The following is a 19,007-nucleotide window of genomic DNA, read 5'->3' on the forward strand; positions in this document are numbered from 1 at the left end:
TCTCCAATAATTCCTTACTTGGATTCCATCACATCATCTTTAGAAGTCAGATTTTCTTCAGACACATCACCTGAATCTACATTGATAAATTTCAGTCTGAGTAACATGAGAGGTGTTTCATTGGAAGAATGGATTGAAAGTATCCTGTGCAATTTTCTACAATTTAGAAGGCATTGAAGGACAAAGGGAATTGTGGTTCAAAATGTGGAATGATACTCAGGAAGTACCAAACATAATTGAGGTTTTAAAAAAGTGAATTGTTTTTCCTGACTATTAGAAAGGCTCTGCTGATACTGCCTTCACAGCCCAGCACAAGTACTGTTGAGCGTTCATTTAGTTCCCTTAAAATATGGCTAAGAAGCACCGATAGTGAAAAAAGGCATGGCTTCATTAAGCACTCATTGACAATAGTTTTTCATTAACAAGGAGCAATTTTTGTTGAAGCTGTAGTTTGAAAATTCTTACAAACTAATGTTACAAAATTAGTTTTCTTAAATAAATATTTTATTCTTCCTTTTGTTATTCTATAATATTGCATAGCACCCCACCTTATGTACTATCCTTCCACCATGAAAGAAGTTTTCATGAAAGAAAAATTCAGAAAGCTGCCTACCCCCCTTCCATTTTGAGCTGGATATGGTAAAAACACTTCTCTTTTCTCGCTTTTTTATCTTTATAATTATAATATTATTTAGATAAGTAAGATTTTATTAATCGATATTGTATACTTATAGAATATGCAATTTATTGTAAAATGTCAACAAAAAGCTTATGATATTATTTAAACTATAACATTTTTAAAAAGCAATCATCTTCAATACTGCTGGTAATATTATAATTATTGAATTTTGAAACAAATTCAAAGATACTACTGAAGATTATTTTTTACAAGACAGGAAGATTATTTTCCAAACAGGAAATATTGTTCAACTAAGTTTGATAACTGCATCTCAATCTTTTTTTAACATGTTGTTGCCACTCCACAACAGTACTGAAAAGAAGCTGTTGTGATGAATTATTTAATTCGAAGCACCAAAGAAAGGATCTGAAAATTTACTAATTCCAGGACCTAAAACTATACATGCTAATAATCCAGAAAAAAAGCATTAATATATCATACTCTAATAGTTTTTAAGTCTTTGTCATTAACAATTTTATCACTAATATCATTCAATTTTACCATGTTTTAAAACCATTACATTCTATTTCTTCTTGTAGGCTACTTTTTTTTAATAATTCTCATTTTCTTCCTATCTACAGAAAGAATTTTGAGCTGATAAGAAAAACTATTGGTAAGAGACATTTAGACATAGGAACAAGAAAAAGTGAATAGTATGTTATATAGGTATGCAGAAAGCACCCAGCAATATCCAATGGGAAAAAGCTAAAGCTTAATAAATATTAAAAGCCACACAGTAGATTAAAAGCCTCCTCTATGAATCATGAGACCTTGCCGTTGGTGAGGGGGCTTGAGTGCTCAGGGATACAGAGTAGCTGGACCGAAGGTGCAACCATATCGGAGAGGTATCTGTTGAGAGCCAGACTAAGGAATGATTCCTGAAAGAGGGCAGCAGCTCTTTCAGTAGTTGTTAGGGGCGTGAGTCAGGACGACTTAAACGGCCGTATCAACAGTCCTCTGAGTACTGCGCAGCTGAAAGCAATGGAAAACTACAGCTGCTTTTTTTCCAAGAAAATGTGGCTCTGCATTTTCACATATACAATAATGGAGGCGCCTTCCTTGGTAAAATATTCCGGAGGTAAAATAGTCCCCCGTTCGGATCTCCGGGTGGGGACTACTAAGGAAGGGGTCACCAGAAAATTAAAAAATAACATTCTACGAGTCGGAGCGTGGAATGTTAGAAGCTTAAAAAAGGTTGGTAGGCTAGAGAATTTAAAAAGGGAAATGGATAGGTTAAACGTGGATATAGTAGGAATTAGTGAGGTTCAGTGGGAAGAGGAAGGCGACTTTTGGTCGGGTGACTTTAGAGTAATTAACTCAGCGTCAAATAATGGGCAGGCAGGAGTAGGTTTCGTGATGAACAAGAAAATAGGGAGGAGAGTGGAGTATTTCAAGACGCATAGCGATAGAGTCATTGTAATAAGGATAAATTCAAAACCTAAACCGACAACGATTGTTAACGTCTATATGCCTACAAGCGCCCATGATGATGATGAGGTAGAATGTGTATACGAAGAGATTGATGAAGCAATTAAACACGTAAAAGGAGATGAAAATTTAATAATAGTTGGAGATTGGAATGCAAGCATTGGAAAAGGCAAGGAAGGAAATATAGTGGGTGAATACGGGCTGGGCAAAAGGAATGAAAGAGGGGACCGACTTATAGAGTTTTGCACGAAGTATAATTTAGTAATTGCCAACACCCAATTTAAAAATCATAATAGAAGAATATACACTTGGAAAAAGCCAGGCGATACTGGAAGGTATCAGATAGATTATATCATGGTTAAGCAAAGATTTAGAAATCAACTCGTTGACTGCAAAACTTACCCTGGAGCAGACATTGATAGCGACCATAATTTGGTGATAATGAAATGTAGATTGGGGTTTAAAAACCTGAAGAAAAGGTGTCAGATGAATCGGTGGAATTTAGAGAAGCTTGAGGAAGAGGAGGTAAAGAAGATTTTTGAGGAGGACATCGCTAGAGGTCTGAGTAAAAAAGATAAGATAGAAAATGTAGAAGAAGAATGGGAGAATGTTAAAAAGGAAATTCTTAAATCAGCAGAAGCGAACTTAGGCGGAATAAAGAGAACTGGTAGAAAACCTTGGGTTTCAGACGATATATTGCAGCTGATGGATGAACGTAGAAAATATAAGAATGCTAGTGATGAAGAAGGTAAAAGGAACTATCGGCAATTAAGAAATGCTATAAACAGGAAGTGCAAACTGGCGAAAGAAGAGTGGATTAAAGAAAAGTGTTCAGAAGTGGAAAGAGAAATGAACATTGGTAAAATAGACGGAGCATACAGGAAAGTTAAGGAAAATTTTGGGGTACATAAATTAAAATCTAATAATGTGTTAAACAAAGATGGTACACCTATATATAATACGAAAGGTAAAGTCGATAGATGGGTGGAATATATTGAAGAGTTATACGGAGGAAATGAATTAGAAAATGGTTTTATAGAGGAAGAAGAGGAAGTTGAGGAGGATGAAATGGGAGAAACAATACTGAGATCTGAATTTAAGAGAGCATTAAAAGATTTAAATGGCAGGAAGGCTCCTGGAATAGACGGAATACCTGTAGAATTACTGCGCAGTGCAGGGGAGGAGGCGATTGATAGATTATACAAACTGGTGTGTAATATTTATGAAAAAGGGGAATTTCCGTCAGACTTCAAAAAAAGTGTTATAGTAATGATACCAAAGAAATCAGGAGCAGATAAATGTGAAGAATACAGAACAATTAGTTTAACTAGTCATGCATCAAAAATCTTAACTAGAATTCTATACAGAAGAATTGAGAGGAGAGTGGAGGAAGTGTTAGGAGAAGACCAATTTGGTTTCAGGAAAAGTATAGGGACACGGGAAGCAATTTTAGGCCTCAGATTAATAGTAGAAGGAAGATTAAAGAAAAACAAACCAACATACTTGGCGTTTATAGACCTAGAAAAGGCATTCGATAACGTAGACTGGAATAAAATGTTCAGCATTTTAAAAAACTTAGGGTTCAAATACAGAGATAGAAGAACAATTGCTAACATGTACAGGAACCAAACAGCAACAGTAGCAATTGAAGAACATAAGAAAGAAGCCATAATAAGAAAGGGAGTCCGACAAGGATGTTCTCTATCTCCGTTACTTTTTAATCTTTACATGGAACTAGCAGTTAATGATGTTAAAGAACAATTTAGATTCGGAGTAACAGTACAAGGTGAAAAGATAAAGATGCTACGATTTGCTGATGATATAGTAATTCTAGCCGAGAATAAAAAGGATTTAGAAGAAACAATGAACGGCATAGATGAAGTCCTACGCAAGAACTATCGCATGAAAATAAACAAGAACAAAACAAAAGTAATGAAATGTAGTAGAAATAACAAAGATGGACCACTGAATGTGAAAATAGGAGGAGAAAAGATTATGGAGGTAGAAGAATTTTGTTATTTGGGATGTAGAATTACTAAAGATGGACGAAGCAGGAGCGATATAAAATGCCGAATAGCACAAGCTAAACGAGCCTTCAGTAAGAAATATAAGTTGTTTACATCAAAAATTAATTTAAATGTCAGGAAAAGATTTTTGAAAGTGTATGTTTGGAGTGTCGCTTTATATGGAAGTGAAACTTGGACAATCGGAGTATCTGAGAAGAAAAGGTTAGAAGCTTTTGAAATGTGGTGCTATAGGAGAATGTTAAAAATCAGATGGGTGGATAAAGTGACAAATGAGGAGGTATTGCGGCAAATAGATGAAGAAAGAAGCATTTGGAAAAATATAGTTAAAAGAAGAGACAGACTTATAGGCCACATACTAAGGCATCCTGGAATAGTCGCTTTAATTTTGGAAGGACAGGTAGAAGGGAAAAATTGTGTAGGCAGGCCACGTTTGGAATATGTAAAACAAATTGTTAGGGATGTAGGATGTAGAGGGTATACTGAAATGAAACGACTAGCACTAGATAGGGAATCTTGGAGAGCTGCATCAAACCAGTCAAGTGACTGAAGACAAAAAAAAAAAAAAAAAAAGATTAAAAGATATAGGAGAATTGTACTTAAATCAGTAAAAAGGTGTTAAACTAACGAAAGAACAAACTAGGTGGTTCGACCTAGGAAGAAAAGTAAAGGAAGAAAAGTATCGCTTACCTTTAACTTTATTTAATGTGTATGATAAAAATGTAGATTAAATGTTCTTTAAAGAATGAAGGATCTGTGCTGAATCCTTCACTAGCTAACAGGTTGAAATTCATTAAATGGCCAACTAAATGGTAGGATTTACCTACCATTAGTAATCATTTGGCTTTAATTAAAAGCCAGCCAGTTTTAGATCACTACATTTTCCAAAGGCTTTCTTTCAAAAATATAATTTGTTTAATACCCACAGAGATTTCAATAAATATTTGTGATAATCTTATTTTAATAGCTTGCTTCATAATCAATTCCTGCTGAAATTTTTAATATAAGTTTTCATAAGTTTTTAAAACAAATTTTGCTTGATATTTATAAATACCCACCAATTTTACAGATATTTCTAAAAAGTACTATAAAGCCAGAACAAAATAGTATAAAAAGGTAGTTAAGAAAACTTTTATGAAGTGGTCATCTAAATAAATATATCAAAATCATAAATTTTTTTTATAAAGCATGGAGAAGTGAATGACAAGAACATACCTCACTGAACCACAAGTTTCAGTGTATTGACACAAACCATCTAACTTTAATCTGCCTCATAAATAAAAATGGTCTAGTCGAGCAAAATCAGAACTAATAAAAGCAGATATCTGGTCTTCTTTCTCCAGAAACAGGCTCAAATTCCATATCCAGCAGTGCATGAGAGCAGTATATTTTTACAGAACAAACTGATTAGCTCAATGCATAATAAAAGAAAACTGAAAACGCATAATAAAACACTGTCTTCTACAAGTATTCAAAGGGCATTTTTGAGATTTTCTGAATGCATTAAATATGTAAATCATTATTTCATCGGTTTATATTTCATTTCTGATATATATTAATGATATTAAATCACAAATAAACATTTATATATTAATATTAATATACTTTATAATAATTAATTTTGTATACCTTTTAATACAATATACAGAGAGAATACGTATTAATTTAGCGTTAATTAATTCACTTAAATAAATATTATTTAAATATTTTAACTAAAATTAATCATTAACTTTATCAGAATTCATAGTTAATTTTATCTTAATATTACTTTTATTTTACAACTGTATAAAATAATGAGATAATCAAGAACTGAAAATAATTACCTATATTATCAATATTGCTTGCTGACAATGATATACAAAGAAAACTCTGGCCATTTTTTAATCCTGAATTAGGAAATGAATAACGATTGCTATTATTAGCACTTGGAGGAAAATTTGGTACACTATGAATTAACCAGAATCCACCTGTTTTATCAACACCAACCACCCCTTTCGTATGACCTTTGCGACTTCCGACATTAATTTTTTCTCCAGCAGGTGGTTGATCATTATATAAAATCCACAGTACATCCTAAAAATAAACACAATCAAAATAATAAAATTTTTGAAATAGGTACGTAGAGAAATGCAATAAATAATAATAATAATAATAATAATAATTTATTTTTAAACTTTGTTTTACATAATACAATATCTTAGAAATATATTACAAAATTAAAACTACTTTACACTCAACACAAAAACACTTGGCATGAGAAATTACCTATCTCCTATAGAATATTCCATGTTGGGAATTATATTAAAACTAGAATAACAAAATCATTAAAATAATTAATTAATTCATTTTGTAGTGTCAGCATACTTCACACCATTCAATATAACCTTATTTTCTTATTTCATGATAATTTCCTCCAGACACTGCATTTTATTAATCAAACAACAATTTCTCTATATTATCTAATTCAAATAACCAGGAGAGTAATTCTGCATTAAACTTAGTTTTGTTCCTACATTTCTTGATTTCATCGATAAGTAAGTTATACATTTTTATATTAAAAAGATGCATTATTAACTCTATTTTTCGTCTTTATATTAAAGAAGATCCTTCTTTAACTTTATAAACGTATACATACCTAAGGAGCAAAAATTAAGTTTCTTAAAAATGGAAAAAGATTTTGCCAGTAAATTTTTATTTGAAATTATTCTACTTACATGTTTCACAGCAATAAATACTGGTACTATATTTGCACAATATGCTCCTCACCGACATAACAGACTGTACATTAATCTTGAATCAATTAATGCAAGACATAACACTTTTAATACCTTTGGAGGATAAAAATTCTTTAAAAAATAAAATTACGAACACCTACTTCTAATTTTTTTTTTTTAATTTTTAAAATGCTCAATTGATGTAATATTTTCATCTAGAGGCACTCCTAATTATTTTATCATGTTAACCTGTGATATTGTTGGATATAAGCAAAATCTTTTTAACTTAACATTTTAAATATATTTTCTAAATAGTTTGGTGAGCCTTTTATGTTATTTCATTCTTTGTTAACTACCAGCTAATTCTAATCAAGTCTTCTATGTCCTTTTTTACTATTTCCACATTCTCTGTTTCATAATTAAATACCCTACAATTAGGAAACATTGTTATTCTACCCTTGAAAATTCCATTATATAAATCATTTTTGCAAATAATGAACAATGTAATACTAAGTATAGATCCCAGTGGTATTCCACATTTTACAACCCCTTGAGAAACTTTGTTGCAGGCTATCATTTGTTAAGAGCATGCATTACAAAGCCCTCTAACTCCTGCTTTCCATAATTTATTTTAACAATATTTTATGATTGGCTATATCAAAAGCTTTCCTTATGTCTAGAAACAATATAGCCGCTTGATATCCTTTATTTTTATTATTCACTATAATCTATATAAAGTTCAATAGCACAAATTTAGTATTTTTCTCTCTTGAAAATCATACTAATTTTCATTGAAAAAAATTTGTTTTATCAAGCTTTGACTATTTTTTCCTAAAATTATTGACAGTACCGGTAGCAATGATATTACTCTGAAATTACTCATTTTTTTCTCCCCGCCTTTGAAAATCAGTACAACAGATGTTTTCAAAATTTCTGGAAATTTACCTGTCGACAAGCTCATGTTGAATGGATGTACAAGTATGGTAATAATAAATCGCTTACAACTTTTATTCCTGTATTATCTATCCATTTAGACTTCTTATCTTTCATACTTTTTTAATAGGAAAATTAAAAGTGGGATGAAAACTGGTAGAAATATAAATGAAAACAGACGGTTACTGAATATTTCTAATAGAGGAAGGAGAACTTATAAAATGTGTTTCCTAAAGTACTTCTTTCTTTTTTCCTGTTTAGCCTCCAGTAACTACCATTTAGATAATTTTTCAGAGGATGAGTGAGGATGATATGAATGAGTGTAAATGAAGTGTAGTCTTGTACATTCTCAGTTCGATCATTCCTGAGATGTGTGGTTAATTGAAACCCAACCACCAAAGAACACCGGTATCCACGATCTAGTATTCAAATCCATGTAAAAATATCTGGCTATACTAGGACTTGAACGCTGTAACTCTCGACTTCCAAATCAGCTGATTTGGAAAGACGTGTTAACCACTAGACCAACCCAGTGGGTTCCTAAAGTACTGTCCCAAGGGTAAAATAACGACTACAAGCAATATAAAACTAAGGCTGGTGAACTATATTTCCTTATAACCTGATGGTTTAACTATATCTGGAATTTCACAGGAAGTAATTTTCTGATAAAAAACAAAAGGAATCATAGGTACAAACCATCATAACACTACGCTGACTAAACAAGGTTCTACTTGTTAGTAAATCTGAACAGTGGTAAGAGCAAATCTCCATCAGTTAGATAATGGTTACCGCTTAATATGTAGTCAGGCTGAAGTGACTAAAACATTAAGTCACTTTATGAAGTCACTGAAATTACTTACTTCAGTGATAAAAGCAAAGTTTTTAAGTGATAAAAACAGATGCACAAAAGCCTACCTGAATCATAGGGCCCTCAGCTTCAAAGCTGACATTTTAAGAGATTTCAATAAGTTTTTGACACTCATTTACTGAGTTATTACAATATTTATAAATCCACAAGTATAACACACAGAAAAAAATAGTTAAAAATTAATTTGTAATTTATTTGATTTTTAAGATGAACCAAACTGATTCTAAATGTTTTAATTCAACAACACCCAACCAGATAAACTGATAATGTTTATTCATATATTATGCAAATCGTTCAATATTTTATCCAACGTAAGTGGTTTTAATAAAATGAAAAGATAATAAATACTCTTTCTATAATTTAATATAATCTTATATTTTTTCAACTTACTGATGTGTTGCTGTACAGTGGTTTCAAGGTGATAGCTGGCATTGAATTTGCGTCGGTAATTAATTTATCGGATATTATCCATTCTTTTGAAACAGTATTAGATGTCATATAAAAATAATTAGTACCATTATCTTTATCATTGTTTCCTTTCTCATCTGGTAATTTGTACAAGAAAAACCTATTAGGAAATTCATAAATTAACTTACAAAAATATTGCTTAAGATAAACAGAAAAATATATTGATATGTAAGTGCACAAAAAAAAGGTTTAATCTTTAAAGTAATCTGAACAGTCAATAAAGTACTGAAATGTATAATAATTGAATCAGATACAGGTAATAATAACATAATTACGGATTAAGATAATTATTGGGTTTTTTTTTATTTCCTTGTGAATATAAACAAGAAAACCTTTTCTTTCATGGAGAACATAATAATGACTGATAAATAATTTTCAATGGCTTTTTTCTTGTTTTTATATTCATTTAATGTATTTCACTGTATAGGCTACTTAACAGTCAAAAGTAGTCTATTAGTTACTGTAATGAACAATTGTTATATGTAAAGCTAATTTCTAGAAAATTTTTCTTTAATTTATTTAACTTTTTTTTTTATTTTGATTAGATTTTTTATCTCATTTGGAATGCCATTATACAATATTATGTCATAAAATGTTGACTAAGCATTTCTCTTTTTATTTACAACATTAAAAAATATAGGTCATTTCTTGTCATTGTCATGTAATTGTAACATTAAATACAACCAGGTTTGTTAAATATTCTGGCATTACACCCATAGTATTTTTACGAATGAAGACAAAAATATTAAAGTTTATTTTAGGCAATGCTTCATTTATAAAAATCTTATTAAATAAGAAATAGTTGTTACCACTACATTTGGAAAATTCAAAAAATTAGCCCTATAACCATTCGAGCATCTTAATATTGCATATGACTGAGTCATCTGATGTGTTCCACAAGAATTACACGCTTATTCTAATTCCATGAGATACTGATTTAGATGAAGGGATGGTGTGTTTTAAACATCACTTTTATACTTGTGGCAAAATATTCGCTTCCCATTCTTAAAACACTAAAACAAATTCTATCCTTAGATAGTATACTTCAAATGGTTATCGGTTAACATAATAACATAAAGTGTAATCAGAAGCTAACAGATATAGTTCTAATATACAGTTTATCTCAAGATGATTCTTTAAACATGAGAATGTTTTAATAACCGTCGTAACAATATAGAATTACACAGAAAGATGATTTTATGTCAAGCATATGTAAAGTTAGATACCATAATTTAGGTGAATACTAACTGTTGCTTATGTTTTATTACAGTTTAAATAAATCAATTTATTTTCTTCATTAATATGTAAACTAAATCTCCTAATGAAATTAAGTTAGGTCTACGTTTATATTCAAACACATGTATCTGTGTGTACACTCATACAGTGAAATAATTTTACAGGTTTCTCTTAAGTAGTTATTAAATAAAAATGATAGTATTTCTTTATTCTGAACGTTTAATAAGTTTATAATTATCAGTGTTTGACATCAGTTTATCTACATGCTGTTGGCATGTATTAATGGCTAATGACCAAAAGAGTCTATGCTATTAAAAACAGAATATATAAATATTTTTATGTATAATTTCTATTAAGTCAAATTATTAAATTCAATACACTACTAAATATTTTATTATTAACAAGCCGAAGGGCAGTTATTTACACAAAAGAATTCACCAACCTTTTTTAAACACTCACTTTTACATGATTTTCCAGTTTGAGCTCAAAAAAAAGTTAACCTGCACAAATTCATATAGTGTAGTAGATTTGAAATAATTTGTGAATGGTATCTCTCTCTATAAAAGGTAAGTTTTATTACATAATTCTGACTGATTTTTCAGCTGTGAATATAATTTTGAATATTCATTTAAAGATACCAGCAGTTTTTAAAGGGTAATAAATAGTTTTTTCATTGCACTGAATTTATGTATTTACCTTATCTCCCATTAAAGCAATAAATTTAAGGTTAAATGCACTCTTTAATTTAAGGTTAAATTTTTTTTTTATTTGTTCCTCCATAGACAGAATGAACTAAAGCAGTGCATTAGAAGTTCAGTGTTTTTTATAAGTTTAAATAAGAAAATGTCTTTTTTCTTTTAATTTACATAAAATTTATATTCAATTAGAATAAAATTGTTTTTATGAAGCCAGTTTGGATGTTTTTTTGGAATTTTATTTAATTTAAGAGAGCCAAATCATCTTTTTCTGTTACTCAAATTTTAGAGACAGTATTTTAAATAAGACAGAAAAGTTAAATATAAATACTATGATTTTTTTTTGGTGTGAGTAGTATAAATTTAAAAACAACATTGATTCAGTTCATAATGTTAAATTGATGGGAGATGCCTTTCCGGTTACATACCATACTATGTGAAGCCATCTGTACAATAATTGCTTAAACGAGCGATCTCAGAAAAACAGCGATCTATTTAATTTGGGAATTTCATTGAAAGCATATATTTTTCTTGAGATAATTAATTTACTACTTTTTCCAAAGTTTGGGTACGGATATACGAGGTCTGTAAAATAAAGTAATGAGACTGGTTCAGAAAAACTTTTTATTTACAATCAAATTATACATGGATTCTTTCACCATCGAAATAGTTTCCTTGGGAAGCCACGCAATGCTTCAAACGGTTTTCCCAATCATCATAGCATTATGTTGGAACTCAGAAACCGGAATATCCTTCAGATAGTGGGTTACATTTTTTAAAATGTTTTCTACTGTTCCAAAATGGTATCCTTTGAGGTGTTTTATTAAAATCGGGAGCAAGAAAAAAATCACAGGAGCTCAAGTCAGTTGAATAAGGTGGTTGATAAACTACAGAAATGTTTTTCTTTGCCTAAACCTCATTAATTGCAAGTGCAATGTGACAAGGTACATTGTCCTGAACCAGTAGGTCTTTGATGGATGCAACTTTTCCGCAGTCTTAAGAATTTTTCAGTAAACATATTTACAGTCTGTCCTGTAGGCAAAAACTCCTTATGGACAATGCCATTACTATCAAAGAAACAAATTAGCATGGTTTTAATTTGCTCATTTTTGCTTTTTTGGGACGTGGTGAGTTTGAAGTGTGTCACTCCTTGCTCTGGCGTTTTGTTTCTGGGTCGTACTCAAATATCCAAGATTCATCACGAGTAATAACATTTTTTTATAAAATCAGGATCAGTTTCAATTCGCCCTAGAAAATCGCAGCACGCCTCTACCCTGTTGTTTTACTGTTCAACAGTGAGGTTTTTGGGGACAAATTTTGCACAAACGTTTTTCATGTCCAACTCGTTTGTCAAAATTAGATGGTCATGGTGCGATTCAAACTTAATTGTTTTGCAATCATTCTGACAGTTAATCGACGGTCGAACCGTATCAAGCCTGATTCGCTCAACATTGTCGTCACTTTTTGATGTTAACGATCTTAGCGTGTATCGTCCGCAACTGATTTCCGGCCATTTGAATGCTTTAAACCACCTAAAAAATTGAGCTCGTGTTAGAGCGTCATCTCCATACGCCCTTCACAATTTTGATAAAGTTTCAGTAGCATTCTCACAGATTTTAACACAAAACTTGATTGCACAACGTTGCTCATAATTAGCATAACTCATTTTCGGAATTTACAACAAAAACTCGTTTTACGAAAAGTTTGTTTACGTATCACATGGCAACAACAGAATAAAAATATTAATACATAATATAGATCAGCTGTTCATATAACCATGGGTTTACTGATAACCTTACAGTGTTGCTACTTTGGCTGCCAAAAAAGACTAGTCAAATTACTCTATTTACAGATCTCGTATAATATGAAAGCAAGTAGTGGGAGAAATGTTAACCCAAAACTGTATTTTTTTTTCATGTTCAATTCACCACTTAATCTCAAAGTTTGTGCCGTGGTAATATACATTTTTTTTAGAGGATATAAAATACCAACCCTGATCGGCAGGAAAGTAATACCAAAAAAAGAAGTGCCGGAATGCTAAATTTGTAACCTCACAATTTTTTTCGTTAAATTTTTCAAATTGGCTAATATTTTCCTTTTAATTTTTTTGTGTGAATATTATTTTAGGTAATTAACAAAATAAAGTTATTTATTTTATTTTTGTATTATTTGTTAGTATAACTAACGCAGTATTCCATGCGGTTATATAAATAAAAAAAAACAGTAATATTATTATTATATTAATCAGCAATACTTTCAAGAATATTATATAATATATTATATTATATTACAATATAATATTGAAATATTCAAATTCATAATTTGTATTATATAGAAGACAAAAAGGTGCCACATAAATAGAAATATAAAAACGAACCTAGAACAAATTTTTTCCAAATGCGTTTGTCAATAAAACTGAATAACCAAAAAACTATCAAGTCACTTCATTTCTACTGACAGTCTTTCATAATACTAGACTGATTTTTTAATCTTCCTACAAGAAAAGATTGTATAAATAAAAAATATTATAGTTTTGTGATAGTATTTACAAACAACAATTCAGACAAGAAAATCGTATTACTAATCTAAAAAAAAACAAAATCTTTTATTTAAATTTCTTATAAAAGTTTCCTTACAGGATCCTCTTCGCGTTCGGGTAATCTGCATTCCCGCATCTGCGTGAAATTTTGTAATGTTTGTTTTTCACTCATTTTTATTAGTTTATTTAAGTTGGAAATATTATCTAGTTTTCTTATTAAATTTATTAATGTCAATAATTAAACGTCACGAATGAAAAATATTTCGAAATGTGATTAAAAGTCAGTATTAGTATTAAATAAACAGTTAAGTACAAAGTATTTACATACACCAAAAGCCGCTTATCAAGTCTGAAATTTCGTGAAAACTAACAATAGTGTAAAATTATTCAATTGTTGATACTTGCCCTTTGACATTTTGCCGAATTTATGACTATAATACAATTTATACGTATAATTTTTGCGAAAATATTATTAGTCTCTTATCGCAATAATGTAGAACCCTAGGGTTAGCGTCATAAATTAAGAAAAGGAAATGGCCTACGAAACAAATAATAAAAGCAGTGCAAAAATATTTTCCTGTTAAATTTTGCAAACTTGCCCGTTGAAATTTTGCCGATTTTTTGACTGTCCGTATAATTTTTTTCGAAAATATTATTACATTTCCTTATCCCAAAAGAAAATAGAACCATAAGGTCAGTATCATAAATTAAAGATAGGAAATACCCTGTAAAACATTGAATAAGACCTATAGAATTGCAGGAACTTATTGTATCTATTATTTTTTTTTCAAGCAGCATGTGCGATTATTCTTCCAGCATAAAAAAAATCTTTCTAAGATTTAGAAAAGCAATGGAACACATCTCGACTTGGAAAAAGTTCCAAAAAATATCGTTCCGGCACCACTACACCTTTGCTGATCTCCAGATGAAAGACCGAGAAGCCTCCCATTCCGCCACAGAGATCGGTAATTGAACATCAACTTTCTGCATGAAAGATTTGCTTTATTACTCTACCTCAGAGATCGGCCAATAAATTATATTTTCTCAGATTATCACTTAATTAGATTATCACCTTAATTACTAATAATTAACTATTAGTTTAAGCATCTATGAAAAACTATTAAAGAATAACACTGGCGATGTCAACGCCTTTTATATTCATCTATGAATAACGGTGGCGTAATAATACGTGACAATTTTAGCTGACATTGTTAGTTTGTTTTGTTTATTATAACTGAACTTGAACCCGAATGGATTAGTCCTTGAATTAGATTGGATTGTATACATTCCGATAGAAGTGGACCAGTGTCCGCGTTATCAAAAAGTATTTAGTAAGAAATATTTATTTCTATAACAGATTCCTAAATTTAACTAAATGTAATTATCTTATTTATACGATGAGGTACTTATATAATACTTAATAGATGATTGAATTACAAGCAAAATACTGATCTTCATTTATAATGTTCTATTAATAATTTTTTTTTTAATTTTATAAGATGAAGATTTTAACTTTTTGGAGAAAAAACATAAATATTTATAAAAAGAGTTAATTAAATGTTCAGTTTTTAACAAATCTGATTTGCTATTAATTTTAATCCTTTGAATAAAATAATTATCAACGTGCGAGATAAAAAAAAACCCAGTGACCTGTGTGATTTTAAGCTCGAAGCGATGTAAACAGAACTGACCTAATTTAATATCACAATACCGCTCTTATACGATGGCAATGACCTCTCTAGTGTGCTTAACTAACTATCTTAACAGTTAAGCAGTCTACTACATTAACAGTACAGTGATTACGTCCATGTAACACCTTATCAAAAGATATATAATTTTTTTTACTTACCAGTCGACCGAATTCCCATTTTCATCAGAACAACTAAGTTCAGCGTTTATTAGTTTAATTCCCAATAGCACGAGATAAAAGCTAATAATAGATAACATTAAATATGGTGTTGCTTTACGTAGTTTTTTCAAACTTTAAAGTTATTAAAGAATCGTTTCACCGGATGGAATTTTATCGGCACTGATATTTTCCTATAACACTGTGCCGACTTAATTTATCTTTTCCTTAAACCCAGAATAAATACTATTCTACAATACATATATTTTGTTAGCCGTTAAGATGATTGAAGTTACAAGAAAATAATCGATAAAAATAATTATGAAATGTAATTTGCTAGTCGCGCGACAATTTTTTTTTTTTAATTAAATAATTTCCTACCGAGCTAAGAACAACGTAATGCTAGTCGATACGTCCAGCAACGGTACTACAAGCTCAGTTACTCAAGTGAAATAATATAAAACCTGAACAGTGATGTTAACACTAAATTTCCCTGTACTTGAGTGAATACTTTTGATAACGTCTATGATGAAAACCTAACATCTAGTACGGCTTATACTATGACGCACAATTTTTTCCGATATGCATACTCTAATTTCGCGTTATGCTCTTTTCCCCATCGCCATAAACAATTTAAATCGAAGTGGTAGTTAGAATGAAAAAAAAATCTGAATATCTCATTAAATGCAAAGATTCCAACAGTGCTGCCAAATTTCAAATTTAATAATAATGTAATTATAGGGATTTATAATACTACATTGTTGTTGTTATTATGAAACTAAGCTAAATAATTTTAAACTTATTTATTAACAGACCAACCTAAATTAAGAAAAACTTCCAATTTGTATAAAAAAAATTATCAGCCTTTTCATATTTCCATGTTATTAGGAAGTACTAAAAAAATTGTATCGAACTACCAAACTATCTATTGTTATAGAATGTAGTTGCAACATTGCAATATTTCAAAATCATGGTAAAATAATAAAATCATAACTAGTGGGGATAGTGACATGAATAAAAAGTGCACTTCAATGTTAAAATAAACTGTATCAAAATTAAGGATATTTTACGTATAAACAAAATAAAAAATTGGAATATCTGTTTATTAATCAGGTTAGCTGATGAAAGGTGTACTCTAATTTTAAAAGGCTGCATTACTATAATTACAAAGAATTAAAACTGTCAATAACTAAAAATGAAACTGAAATAAGTTGCATTAAATAAGAAAGAATGCATATTTGTTAGAGCATTTAATAACATTACCTTTGAGAGCCTCAGTTTACAAAACATGTTTTACTACAACCTAATTTCTTCAATTTTTGATCTTGCATTAATAGCCCACCATGAGGTGAATAGTAATAAGATTATTGTTAGAATTCTGTGTTTTTTTTATTGTAATACTGAATAAATAAAATAATGCTGCTAAAATAATAAATAAAATCTGCTCTACTACACCTTGTTGTAATATTGCAGTTTTATATTATATTTATGTGCTACACAGTATATATTTTTGATATCACATATACTGTGGGTGAATTTTGTTATTTTTAACAAATTGAGAACCACAATTTTACATTCTGAATGTATTCATGTATGGCAATCTTAAATATTTTTTAATAATTAAATATAGAAAATTTAAATTTAGTACATTCTCCTATTTCAAAGTGCTCTTTTTTCAGTATGGAGAGTTGGAGATGCAGTAGTTTCATACTAAAGGTTAGATCACTTTAAGATAGAAACATTTGCTAAATTGTATTTTTTTTTTTTAGTGTTTCCTAGTTGAGAAGTTATTTAACAGTTTCTGCGAGCCATTTTTGAAACTACCTATGACAAAATATTAAATAGTACATTTTAGTTGTTTAGTTGAATAGTTTAGAGTTGTTGTTACCCCAATGATTTTTTCACCAAAATTTGTCTTACCTTTTCTAATTACCTTTAAAATTATGCTCTAATCTTACTTATTCTTTTCATTTAAAAGTTTTAAATCGCCCCGAAGTGGGAGTTTCGACTGCTTAAGGTAAGATGGTTTCATACAAAAAAGCAAGATAATTTTGAGGTAGGTGCTTTGCAATATTTCATTTTTCTATGATTAATGATTGAAACGTTACTTAGGGGTTGTCATATTTTATGAGCATTATAAATATAATTTTTTTCATCATTAAAAACAGATTTTATTTTGAATTTATTCATTTTTAAAAATTATATTTTACCTGTTAAATTTATCTTCAATGACAATTCAAAAAGTAAGTTACTGCACGTTTGTAAAATGTATTTATAAACCTGGAATGTAAAATTTTTTTTCATAAATGAATTCTGTAAATATTTATTTTAATTACTTTTTAAGTTTTACTTGGGGTCATGTGATGATGAAGATATTATTTTATTAATGATGACTAGTTTCCTGACAATTCTGATTAAGCATGACGTATTAGAGGCAATTAAATTTAATAGATAAAACTCAATATTAAAGTATGAGTTACAGAAATGATCATTTTCAACATTATGATTAAATGTAGAATAGCAGTAACTTTTAAATCTGACTGCTGATTTTATCACACATTTATATCTTTATTATTTAAATAATACATGAAAAAAAGATACATTTTTTAGGAAAACCTACATCATGAACAAAAGTTACAATCATCGCTATAATTGGTAGGTTCTTTCTAAACCATAGGCCTTCCGATGCAGAAACACTGCTTTTTTTTCTTTATGACCACTGGCAAAGTTCTTCAACATAAACTGAAAAAATCTTAAATTTCATTCCAAAATATACAAAACTATACTTTGTGAATTTTATCTTTCTTTGTTGTTTTTTGACAGTAAAGTTTCAAAAAAATGTAGCAAAAAGAATCACGTGAATTGACAGCCTGCTGACGCCATTGGGATTTAATTTAATAAAACCTTGTAAAAATAAATTTCATAAAATTACATGTAAAATATAAGTATAGTTACTTGGAAAATATAAGTATATAAAAGAAAATTATAAAATGTATTTAAAAAATTATACTATAAGCTAAATGAATGAAGACATCTCAAAATAATAGCACAAATGCACACCACAGTTGTAGAAAAGGTACTGAACTTAATTTTTTGTCTAATTTTTTGTTGATGGCGGCAGAGAGGCAAACACGCAGTAATAGGCAAATTATCACACATGTAGTAACACAAAAGTGGCTGTATGTACAGTTATGTTAGAAATTTATGACTGCTTTTAACTTTTTTTATTATCGTTGTTTATTTAAAAATTAAATAAAATCTTAAAAATTAAGAATTTGGGAATCAATGAATACCAAATGACTTTATACCATGCTCAAGATTTACTGTCAAATATTTGTAGAGGAAGGTAATGTTACCTATTGCTGTGCATTCTACTCTTGTTAAGAGAAATCTTGTAGTTTCATGTCGCTTTATTCAATAACGAAATGTTCCTTTTTTCTGTTAATGAGTGGTTCAGTAACAGAAAATTTTGTAAAATATATAGGACATTTTAACAAAATGATTCATAATTTCAGAGTTGAAAGGGAACTAAAAGTTCCCTAAAGTTTAAGTGTGACCCACAGATAAAACCTCAGGA

The 19,007-nt window shown here is 29.7% G+C and overlaps 1 protein-coding gene across 4 annotated transcripts in view; it reads right to left on the reverse strand.

Moving 5' to 3' along the window:
• Positions 1-15,865, reverse strand: part of DNaseII (deoxyribonuclease II) — a 51,348-nt gene extending 35,483 nt beyond the window's left edge. For 3 of the 4 annotated variants that reach the window (XM_075370672.1, XM_075370670.1, XM_075370669.1), the window contains exons 1-3: positions 15,434-15,865; positions 9,037-9,214; positions 5,955-6,204 (exon numbers count right to left, since the gene is read on the reverse strand). In XM_075370672.1, the coding sequence (XP_075226787.1) occupies positions 5,955-6,204; positions 9,037-9,214; positions 15,434-15,531 (526 nt within the window). In that variant the 5' untranslated portion in view covers positions 15,532-15,865. The remainder of the gene's footprint in view (positions 1-5,954; positions 6,205-9,036; positions 9,215-15,433) is intronic. The other variant, XM_075370671.1, reaches the window with a different exon arrangement.
• Between the last annotated feature and the right edge of the window lie 3,142 nt (positions 15,866-19,007).

The sequence above is a fragment of the Lycorma delicatula genome, chromosome 7 (assembly GCF_047948215.1).
Source record: "Lycorma delicatula isolate Av1 chromosome 7, ASM4794821v1, whole genome shotgun sequence".
Lineage (NCBI taxonomy): Eukaryota > Metazoa > Arthropoda > Insecta > Hemiptera > Fulgoridae > Lycorma > Lycorma delicatula.